Here is an 11,777-nt window from a genome sequence, read left to right on the forward strand (position 1 = left end):
TGGACATCACACAAACACCTCAGTGTGCCCCAAACTGAGCCAATCGCCCTTCTCTACCCACAACCCACCTGGCTGTCCATGCTTCCCTTTCAGCAAAAGAGCATCAGCGCCCACTGGCTGCCCAGGAAGATGCCTCGTATCATCGGGGCTCTTCCTTTCCCCACCTCTGCGCCCACCTCCCAACACTCAATCCGTCTCTTCCCGTGAAAGAGTATGTATTTGGATGCCCATGTCCTTCAGATCCACGTACGTCCTGTCTCCGCTATGACTGGTCAGGCCACTACTCTCACACCCGGCACTAGCATGAAGCCTCCAAATCCAGGCCTCACCACCCTCCCCCCACCCCGGGCCCAGTACCCATGTCTTCCAATTATTCCCCTCATTGCATACACCAAGTGAACTTCTGGAAACACACATCTAAGAATCTCTTCTTGAAGTCCTCTGACCACCCCCATCGCCCTCAGAATAACGGGCAATACCTTTGTGCTGGGATCCGGCCTCATCCGCCCTCCCAGCCTCACCTCTGCCCTCGCCTCCGACCTTCCACCTGGTGGACCCCAACCTCCCCAGACCTCCGATTCCCAGGGCCTCACACAATAGCAGCTGCTTGACAAATATTCGTGAAACCAATGCGTGAATAAAGACATGAATGAGTGATGTCAGGACCAATTTCACTAAGGAGCTACTCAAATGGGGTTTGGAAGGAGAGGTGAAATTTTACTCCAAAAGTGGGGACGAAGGTCCAGGAATTCTGGAATTCTGGAAAAAGTAGACTCAGAGGCATGATGGTATAAAGTTTCTGCTTATTCTGAACATGAGAAAGTGAGAAGTTCAGTGAGGCCCGAGAAGAAGCTAGTAGAAGGAAGTGAGACAGGAAGATAGACGGAAACCATGTGTACCAAATGAAGGAGTCTGGTATTTGTCCTACACGGTCTCTGCTTCTCAGGGATGACAGACCTCTTGTTGGCCAGCACTACAACAAGTGTGCATGCTATCATTGGGCCCTTGCTCCCGGAAATGTCCCTTACTGGGAGAAGTCCCAGGATGACAGGAAGTTGGGCACAAAGCCTGGGGGAGGGGGAGACTCTTGTCAATTCATCTGCTGCTCCCCACCCCATTCCTTTCACTCACTTTCACTTTAGTGAGAATAGAAACTGACAGAATGTCACCTTTCTTGAAGGCAATCAGTAATGTTTATCAAATTAAAATGTGAATACCCTGACCCAGTAATTCCAACCTATAGAATTATTCTTTGGACCTAGTAGGACATGCCAGGATACATGTGCAAGGACCTTGTTTAGCGTATTAAAAACAAAAACTGGAAACAAACTAAGTGTCCTTCAGGTGGGATTATTGGCCAAATTTTGGCACAGCCAAATAATATTTGTTATTAAAAGGATGAGATAGATCTATATAGATTAATATAGAGCTCCCTATGCTCACAATATATTTTAAAAGCTAGGAGAGTATGAATAGTACCATTCCATTTATATTTATATTTAGTACCATTTATATATTTATATATAGTACCATTCCATATATATATATATATATATGTATATATATATATATATATATTTTTTTTTTTTTAAAGCCCATAGACATACACACACATCCCCAGAGACTTCTGGAAATTTAAATCAGGGGAGGCCAAAACAACAGAAAAAGCTAGCACAGCCCTCCCTGAGGTAGACCTAGAGATTTTTTAAGAATGACTTGATTTAGATCAGTGCCATAAAGACTCCAGTATATAGGGTAAGGTTTCTCTGGAAGAGAATGGAGGAGGTCTGAGATTGGAAAGAGGAAAAAGAAAATATCTCCTCCTCTCTCCGAGACTGGGATTCAAATCTAGATATCGTTCTGGAGTAGGCAGAATGAAGGCACAGTCTGGGCAAGTAGGGGACAATGGGCCTCAGTAGCACATTCTCATAGTTGCTGAGTTTTACTTTCTCATTCCCTTCATCCTCAGAGCTCCAGAAAAGTCTCCTGGAAAGTGACTTGGGTCTCAGCTGTTCTGTGGGATGCCATGGCAGGTCCCAGAAGAAGGGAATAGAAGGGAAAGCAGTGTCCATCCCCACTCAGGCCAGAAAGGTGGAAGCAGTCACTGCAGGGTTAGCAGGGAGCTGTACTCAGCCAAGGACAGCCTCACAGATGTCACCAATAAAAATGGTGAAGTGCGGTGGCCGGGGAGAAACCCAGAGTTGAAGAACCCTGAACATGCTTGAGCCGGTGCCCTGGGAGAGGCTCAGAAAACACTGGAGGACAGACATTTGGCAGGTGTCAGGGTAGAGAAGAAAGGGAGGGATTCTAGAAGTAAGTAGGAGAGAGTCTATGCTGTCATAACCTGGAATTTAGCAAGAAAGGTGGATAGGTCTGGAAAGCAGGATCTGACAGAAATAATGTCTGTTAGGACTACCCGTCCCAGCACTTACCACAATTTTGTTTTACATTTATTTGTGTGAGCATTTAATTCTCTTCCTCTCCCTCTGGACTGTAAGCCTCGTGAAGGCTGAACACTGGATGTTTTCACTCACCACTATGTCCCCAGTTCCTGGCTGGCACGTAGTATTTACTCACAAAACAGATTGGATAAATAAACAATTTAAGTTAAAATGCTCTTAAACATTCGATTATTCTTTCTTTGTGTTGTTGACTTTTTGTTTTGTTAGTTTTTGTCCAAACAGAATATTGTCATAGGAAAGTATAGACCAAAAAGCATATTATCAAAGGAGGCTATTTCTGTTACAGAGAGAGTTGTGTCATGAATTTGGTGTAGAGGCTTTAGTCTCTGAGTTGTAAGCACTTGTTTAGAGAGCAAAAGGCTATAAAAGTTAGGACATATTAAGATGTATTTCATCAAAAATACATAAAAACACACCCACACTGGCCGTCAGTAACGGCCGGCCTGATGCTGCTGTATCCCAGAGAGATGTGAAAGTCAAAGATTAATTCTGCCCCGAAGAGTTTTAGCATGAAGTGCTTCCAGGGCATTATGATTCGCTGAAAACTGACCGTCCGCATATGACAGAGCAGCAGGTACCACCTTCAGCAACTGCCAGGTGCCCACAACACAGAGTCAGTGCGCGGGTGCGGTGATGTCACAAGGACACATGTGACCATCAGCCTTCTGATGACAAGGAGGATCATCACCAGTCACTCTGAGATCTGAGAGTGTGGCAGTGGAACAGAAAGGGCAAGCTATTTCACAGAGGACTGCAGAAATACGGACAATAGATTGAGAAGTTTAGCAAATAATGCCCAGCCCCTTACCCTAAGAAGCTTCCCCTGACCTAGAGAGAAAAGTTACAAAATTAAATTTTTATAAACACACATGTGACATCTTTGGCTTCAAACAAGCCACAAGGCATGCGGCCGTGCCACTCAGGGTCAGCAGTCCATCTGTGCCAAGCTCTCGGGGCTGTGCGGTCACAGTACGGACCATACTCTTAAGCACAGGAGGGATTAATCCTGCCACAGATGTGACAGGCGGAGGGGGGTCTCACCACAATCCCCGGCAGGCTCCCTCGGGCACTGCAGTTCGGTCTAAGCATCTCGGAAGGCTGCCACCATAAAATGCCTTACATTTCGGTTTGGAGGTTGACGTTCTATGAAACTCTCGATAAAAGGAATAGGAAGTGACTCTCTTCCCCCCACCCCTTGCCCATTCCCCTTGAACTCAGGGTCAGACCTCTAGGGAACCAGATCCTATCTAAGAACAACCCAGCGGTCAGTACGAAGAGACGTTTCCCAGCCCTCTCCCTGAAAGGGCTTTCAGAGGGAGCTCGGACACTCTCCATCTCTGCGGGAGGGGGCTGGGTAATTGCCGGGCTGACCCTCGGGAGCCTCTTGCCCTGCTCACCTTTCACTATAATGCGTGGTACAGCATAATCATGAAATGTGCTTATTAATTTTACTCATTTGACACTGCGCTCTTCTGCCCTGAGCTAGATGTTAGGAGAAAATGATAGGGATAGATTCTGCTCCTGTCAGACTTACCAAGACTTTCAGAAAACCAGACTATCAAAGGCCATCTGCCACCCACTAGCCAAGCTTTCAGGACGACCTCAAAGGTACAAGCGGGATGTTAAAGACACAGATCAACAAAGGAGAACAGCAAGAAGACGTGGAGAGCCGTGCCCTGGGCGTGAGCCCCCTGCACGAACCCTCCCGGGAGAGCAACCCCTGAGCCAGTCCTCCCAGAGATCGTGGGCGCTGGGCCCCTGCCCTGATTCATGACTGGCTGCTTCATATCTAATTCATCAAAAGACACTTTGGCTTCTCAAATCAGGAACATTTTTATTAGCTTCCCCAAGAGTTTTATGGCACAAAGCCATATCTAATGATTCTATTTTATGGCAAGTTATACATTCAAACAGTGCTTTGAAGTCAGACAGCAGGTAAGACTCAAATCCTTGTCAAAAAAGATTCCCTTGTCCTTTCACTTTTAAAATGTTTATAAGCTTTCAAACAGTTGGGAAAGTGATGTGGAGCATTTTAACGGGCTTCTCCTTCCCTGCACAGGACCCGGCGCAGGCTGAGCCAATGGGTACCAAAGAGTTCTCAATGGGGCTTGCTTTTGCCCCTCTGTCATCTCCGCCTTGGGACATCTGGCAAAGTCTGCCCACATTTTGGGTTGCCACGGTTGGGGGAGGGGAGGTTAATGCTACTAGGGTCTGGTAGGTAGAGGCCAGGGATGCTGCTAAGCATCCTACATGTGAGGCACAGCCCCAACACAGGATTATCTGATTATCTGGCCCAAAATGTCACGAGTGTTCAGGTTGAGGAATCAGGCCTTAGGCTTCTTCTGGACCAGGCGCTGGATCCCTCCCACCCCTGGGATATCAGATGCTAATCTAGTCATGGTGGCAGGTTTTCAGTGCTGGCTAATGAGCCTTGTATTCTTTTAATTCTTACACATTCTTGATGCACATTTTCAACAAACAAGAATAAAATGCTGTCTCAAACAAAATGAGGAAAGTGAAAATAAGACCAGCTTAGAATCTCAGAACATGGGACCACAGTCACTGCTAACACAACCCTCCTAATGTCACTCTGCACCTTTGACCCAAATCCCAGTTTATCTATTGAAACAACAAAATAACAATTCCAGCCGTCAGTGCTACGGAACAGGAGCACAGACGCCTGCTGAAGAGCAAAGCCAGTGCTCTGCTAACCTGCGCAGGTGTGATCAGTCAGAGTGGCGGACCTGGAAGGGGCCCGGGTCCCGATTCACCACTCCCAAGAACTGGGCCTCTGTCACTTCGCCTGTCAGAACTTGGGTTCTCTTAATCAGCGAAGTGGAGATAAAGCTACTTGTCCTCCTACCCTTCCAGGGAACCGTGAGAGCCCAATGAGTTCACAGGTAGGAAACTGCTCTGCAAACTGTAAAGAGCTATAGAAATGTATGGCGACACACCAGTGACACCTACACACGCAGGAAAACCTATGCCAAGGATCTTTCAGACTCTCGGATGCTGTTCACAAAATCTCACAACAGAAGTGATTTTAGAAATCAACAGAGCCAACCGTTTAGATTTACAGAAGGTGAAAACAGCCATCACAGAGGTCAAGACCAGGTAACAGCCCAGGTGGACCCAGGTCCTCTGACTCCCAACCCAGGACACTCCCCACACCTTCCCACTGGTGACGCTTTTGCTCCCTGTTCAAGTTCCTGGAGGGAAGGAGCACATTTACAACAAGGCTCAGGGGCTCCTGAGCACAGGGAATAAACATTGGTTGAATCAGTGGATCTGGACTTACTACATCATAGCCTGTTGGGGCTCGGTTCCGAGAAGCCACCACCCCCACTCCTGTGATGGGATCCATCGATGTCTCTGGCAAAGCTTCTGAAAGGTCTTTGACTTCAGGCATGGTGGATTGGTCCTGGTTCCGAAAAGAAGAAAGACAGCACAAAATTCAAACTGACCGTTTAAAGTGAACGATACAAAGTCTCAAACACATAGAACCAGAATCTTGGGGCAAATATCCTGAGCTTAGTTCCATGTACCTGAACTGGCTAAAGGAGCCCTGAGCTTTCCTGACCCTTTCCTCAGATCAAGAGCTCAAATCGTCTCTGACCCCTGCTCTGTCACATTGGCTCTGAACACCGGGCTAACGTAGTTAATGGGGGCCTGTCCCTACTCAGAGAGGTAACTTGGACTCAAACCCCAAAGCCAACCATTCATTCTTAACTCTCTCAACAAGCTGCCTGACTTCTGAACAGATACCCGTAGCTTCTCTGGGGAGAAAGCAGACACAGCTGAACTAACACAACTGTCCACTTATCTTCCTTACAAGATCTCGTGTGGAGGTGCAGACTTCCAAATCTATACCCTCTCACACAACTAAGCACGGACTGTTCGGTAGGCAGAGCTCTGCAAACACGTGGAAGAAAGTGATCTGGGAATGGAGGCAAAGGAATAGCATTCAAGTCCAGGCTCCATGGCTTACTGGCTGGTGACTTTGAGCAAGCAAGAGGTCATGATTCTGACAGTCACAGAGCTGCCGTGAGATCTAAGGGAGTCACATGAACGAAGGGCCTGGAGGAGTCCCTGGCACAGAGTAGGCACTCAACAAAAAGCAGATGAGACTGGCAGGTCTGGGGCACACAGGTTCAGCGCAAGTGGCCAGAAATGTGGTAGATGCCATTCCTGGGAGGCCTGGCAGGTGCCTTTGTTGCGTTTAATCCCACAGGTCATGTGGGTACTTACTCAAAGCTAAACACTAACAATGACCATAATTCTTGCTGGGCACTTTGGGAGAAAGGGAGGGGAAATGGAATTATTATTCTGCTGCTGACTGCCTCTTGATGTGACCAGAGGAGACAAGGAGAATATAGAGAACACTGGGTCTGGGCAGCTGGAGTGGCAGTGCACCAGAAAGCAAATAAAAGAGGTAACACCTTATGTAAATGACTTTTAGTACTTTTAAAAGGACAAGGAGCGAAAAAGAGCAAGTTAAATTCCACCTCCTTCTGCAGCAATTAAATTCCACCGGCTGTAGGTCTACCAGCTCTCTCGAAGCTGGTTACTACTTCTAAAACAAACCAAACACCCTGCCTAACTAGGCAGGGAGAAGAAATATTCTTAGTTCTCAGCCTAGAATCAGAAAAGGCAGAGGCTCTTAAAAATGACTGCAGCCTTCTAAATGGGAACAATCAGAATGCTATATGCAAGTCACCCTTGTAACCAGTGTCCCCTGAAGCCCACAAAAGGCTCCAGAAACAGACTCGTCAATGCAATTGAGCCAAGTTTCCAATCAAGCCCAGGAAGCCCCTAGCAGCAGCCACGCTCTCAACTTCTGTTCATGACAAAAGCCAAACTAAGTTATGGTTTACTTAATCCTACTGAAAACGAGCTTCTGGAAGCCCAGGGCATGCCACACCATGGCATCATTTTCTGTTTTTTCAAATTTCATTTACCAGGCAGGTTTATATAAAGCACCAGGATCGGTGATTCCTGCACAAAGTAGGCAGGAAGTAAGTATTTATTTAATGAATAGGCATGCATGCCCCCCAATAAAGAAGGTTTAGCATTAAATATCTCCATCGGCCCAGTCCAAAGCAAACACTAATCAAAAAGTATCGTCACTTGGAAAATCCCATAGTATTGGTAGCATGAAAAGAAGACTGCTGCAATTTGAAAAATGGGTACCTGCTGCTATTGGTTACCAAAACGCTTTGCAATTAACAACTCATTAACAGAATGTACAAATTCTGCCAGTGCTAAAATACCATGCTGTGACTTTAACAAAGAAGATCCAAGGGTTTTTTTTAAATTATTTTTTAAAATTTTTTATTTTTTTAATAACATATAACATATTATCAGCGCCAGGGTACAGGTCTGTGAATCGCCAGGTTTACACACTTCACAGCACTCACAATAGCACATACCTTCCCCAATGTCCATAACCCCACCACCCTATTATTATTATTATTATTAAGATAGTACCGCCTCTACTATGTGAGAGAAAGAGAGAAGGCAAGCATGGGAACAAATAAGAACTATTTTATTTGCTGACAGATTCCCGTCCCCAGACCACGACGTCCTCGTGAGGCGCGGGTGACAGCGGCTCTCCCCTCCCGAAGCCGGTGGTCAAGGGCAGTGGGTGGGGGCCCCCCCCGCTCCCAGGAACCCCGCCGCTCCCACAATGCACCGGGGAGGCAGCCCAGCCGCAGGTTCCAAGATGGCTGCGGGCTGCCTCCGGCTGAGGCAGACAAAGGAGCCGGCGGCCTGTGCCGATTCGCGCACGGTCGCAGCCCAGCCTGCAGTCGGGAGGATGCGACAGCGGAGCATGAGCACAGAGCATCTCGGATGCGCGTCTCCTTCTTCCCTTTCCCCCCCAGCTGCTGTACCCTGGGGATCAAGGCAGCCTTTGTGAAATACAGACAAATGACTCCTCGCGGCGCGGGGCCGGGGCCGGCTCGGCGGTGGAGGAAGCCCCACCACCAGCAAAGGAAGCTTTTAATGAGAAACGCCCAAGATATCCATGGCAGAGGCAATCACTCAAAGCAGCTTGCCCTGAATTACATATTTTCTGACTGCAAATTACTTTTAACAGCGTCTCTACCGTCACTTCAATTGACCTTCCTAACAAAAGGCCATTTATTAACTAGCACTCCACGTTTCCCGGGCTGTGTGGAGCCTCGAGCCAGAAGGGATGGCACCGCCGAGTACTCAGCCGCCCAGGGTCACAGGCCAGGCCTCTGAGAGGGGAGAAGAGGCCATTAATGCAAGCCTGCAGAGCAGATCTGCCGGGGAGGGGCGCTGGGGGAGCGGGCTGTTTAAGACCAACATTAACCTGTCTGGCAAGAGGCAATGCTGGTCTAATACATAAAACACCAAGGCCTACTTGCAGCAAGCCCTGGCTGTATCCTCAGCAGCTCTGCAGCCGAGTGAGCGAGAGACCCACCTCTATCTCAAAATCCTAACCGCACGCAGACACACTAACACACCTGCGCTGTGTCTGCAGAGTGCTTTGCAATTCTCAAAAAGCTTTCTCGGTCACCCTTCTTGATTGATGATCACACCAAACCTGGAAGGTAGCTGGGTCTTATTACCCCGATTTTGGAGGGAAAAAGAAAACTGAGGGCCAGAGTTGTCAGCCGCTGCGCAACTGGCCACCGGACCTTTAGTCCTCCTTCCCGGGTCTGATCTGCTTTCCATGACTCTGTGCCTGGAGACCAACATCCCATCTGATACCCAACTGAGAAAGCAGTTTCAACACTAATTATATTTAAAAATGCCAAAGCTCTTCTTTCTCTAGCTATAGCCCAATAAGTGAAGCAAGCGGGAGAAAAGTACAGAAAGATAAAAGTAACATGGGATTAATTTTCCTCACACCTCAGTTTCAAGATTCAACATTTCCCTCATAAATAATTTACAACAATAAAAATGAGCTAAGGCCATGTTTGTGTAGGACGGAGGTAAATTTAGGCCTAATGAGGGAGATCCGAGCGCCGCACAGGAGGGAATAGGTTGATGTATAGCACTGTATACGCACAATCGACAGCACACAGGGGCTCCATTACCAACTGGAAGTCGCGAGGCCCACCAGGAGGAGGGGGGGCCAATTTAAGGCAACTTCTACCATCCCAGCTGCGGCTGCAAGGGAGTCTGCAAGAGTCTCCACAGGGAGAGCCAAAAGTTGACCAGGATTTTAGATGACAAGACAGTGGGGGCTGAGATTTCTCAGAACTATAAAATTGAACCAACCTGAAATTAAGCCAGTTCTCAGGAAATGCCAGGTGAGGAATCAAGGTGATGATGGCGCCTGGGAGGCACGTCTGCTCGTGGGCCCACGGAGAGTGCAGTGGCAACAATGATCTTGAGCTGGTCCTCCTCATTTAACCTTGTAGGTTATCTGGCCCCAGTTGCCCTCCCAGTCTCTACCCTGGGTGCATGGCCAGGCTCCACTATATCATTTCCGAGGCTGGGGGTTGCTATTCCTATGTCTGCCCCGAGAGGATTTCTCCGCCAGGCAGGAGAGTATGTATGAATGTGCTGTGGGGTGTGTGTGTATGTGTGTGTGTGTGTGTGTGTGTGTGTGTGTGTGTTGCATGTACACACTGGGGCAACAAAGATTCAGTTAGGGTGAGGTATGTTTCCAGGCCAGGAGGATTTTTCCCATGTCATGCTCAATGAATACTATGCAACAAGGCCGGGGAGGAGAAAAACCGCCTCCTGCTTCTGCCTGCAGTGCTGCAAACACTGGGGAAGGCCCCCGCGCCCAGCCCTGCAGCACCTTGGCAATGCTGTCATCCCAGGTTCACAGAGAAATGAACTTTAACTAAAAAGCCTCTCATACAGACAGCACACTGCTCCCTTGTAGCTGATCAAAGAATTACTACAACAGTGTGCTTAATCCCTAAAAGTCAGCAGTGCTGGGCTTAACTGATGCTGAATATTGTTTCAGAATCAAAGGCGTGCCTCCCGGCCCCAGTCTGGGAGAAAACTAAGCTACTGTATCACAGTTGAAAACTCAGGGGAACTTTGATATCATCTCTGTTTAATTTCCCCGGCCCTGTGAGCCTGGGGTTTATCTCGTTTTATCAACTCCTGTACTGAAATCAAAACCCAACTAACAGAGCTCAGACCTCTCTCCACTGAGGCCCTTCCAGCAGCAGGGTGGATCGGGGGGCAACAACTGCAGGGGGGCAGGGGGTGTGCCATCAAAGGAGGTGCAGCAGGAACCCGGACTCGGCCTCCCCACTGCGGTGAGGAAGGCCGGCTCAGAAGCAGCGCCAGGGCCGCCCACCAAGGCCTGAAGGCGTGACTCGCACACAACTTTTGAGAAGAGTAATTTCAAAGTATGGGGGGTGTAGGTTAAATTGGGCTACTGTAATTGAAATGACAAAACCAGTGGATTAATTAAGTCCCTACAGAAGGATGAACTTGCAATCCGTTTGTTTGAAATCCAAAGTCAAGGGCACAAAAGACATAAACTGTCTGCCCACATCCACCAACTTGTGGGGCTGGGGGAAGACAGTGGGTAAATATTTCACTTGCCGTGGAAACCTGACCAATAGCAGGGGGTGGAGACTGAGAACGGGCTGTCCCTGCCATGAGAGCTGCTGCTGTACCCATCGTGGGGCAGCTCTTTGCCTGTCTCCCAGCGGCAGCAGTGGTCTGCAAGAATCCATGCCCCCTTTGGCCCCATGATTACTGTCACCTTTTTACCCACAAATCTTTAGCAGGTATGGAGGGACACGGCCCTGTTCCCACTGGAGGGAGGCCATGGCCAGGCTTCACCAACACACACCACCACACAAACAAACACACAGACCGGGCTGCCTATGTGCAGGTAAGGTGCAGACCTACCTCCTCGGGAGATGGCAGGCCATGGCCTGAGTCCATGTAGCACCCAAGGCCAGCCGGCTCCTGGAGCTACTCATGGAGGACAGTCCCCAGGCGGAGAGGCGTCCGCTATGGAACCTCAGAACGGCATCCTGGGGCCTCCTGCACTTGGTCTGGACCACTCTCCCCGTCAGAAGCCAAATGACTCTAACAAACTCGTTGAGTATGGTCAGGTGGCCACAGACCAGAGGCTGCTGGGAAGGCTGCTAAGATATTAGTACACTAAAGCAAATATTTTTCTAAGCTCTCCTAGATCACAAAGAATTTTCCAGCTAGGGAACTAACAATGGCGAGCACTTCCTCTTCTCCAGTAAAGGCCTGTTACTTCTAATAAAAGAATCTGGTGTATAAACGCACCCATTCTATCTGACTAATGCAGAGATTTCTATTAACCATTTGTACACCAAGCAGATTTTCCACAAA

General features: G+C 48.4%; 1 protein-coding gene across 1 annotated transcript in view; it reads right to left on the minus strand.

The window, feature by feature from the left end:
- The window catches only part of MVB12B (multivesicular body subunit 12B), a 176,413-nt gene extending 164,935 nt beyond the window's left edge, over positions 1 to 11,478 (minus strand). The window contains exons 1-2 of the mRNA XM_059410797.1: positions 11,319 to 11,478; positions 5,761 to 5,883 (exon numbers count right to left, since the gene is read on the minus strand). Of these exons, the coding sequence (XP_059266780.1) occupies positions 5,761 to 5,883; positions 11,319 to 11,354 (159 nt within the window). The 5' untranslated portion in view covers positions 11,355 to 11,478. The remainder of the gene's footprint in view (positions 1 to 5,760; positions 5,884 to 11,318) is intronic.
- Between the last annotated feature and the right edge of the window lie 299 nt (positions 11,479 to 11,777).

Source organism: Mustela nigripes, chromosome 9 (assembly GCF_022355385.1).
Source record: "Mustela nigripes isolate SB6536 chromosome 9, MUSNIG.SB6536, whole genome shotgun sequence".
In the NCBI taxonomy this organism is placed as follows: domain Eukaryota; kingdom Metazoa; phylum Chordata; class Mammalia; order Carnivora; family Mustelidae; genus Mustela; species Mustela nigripes.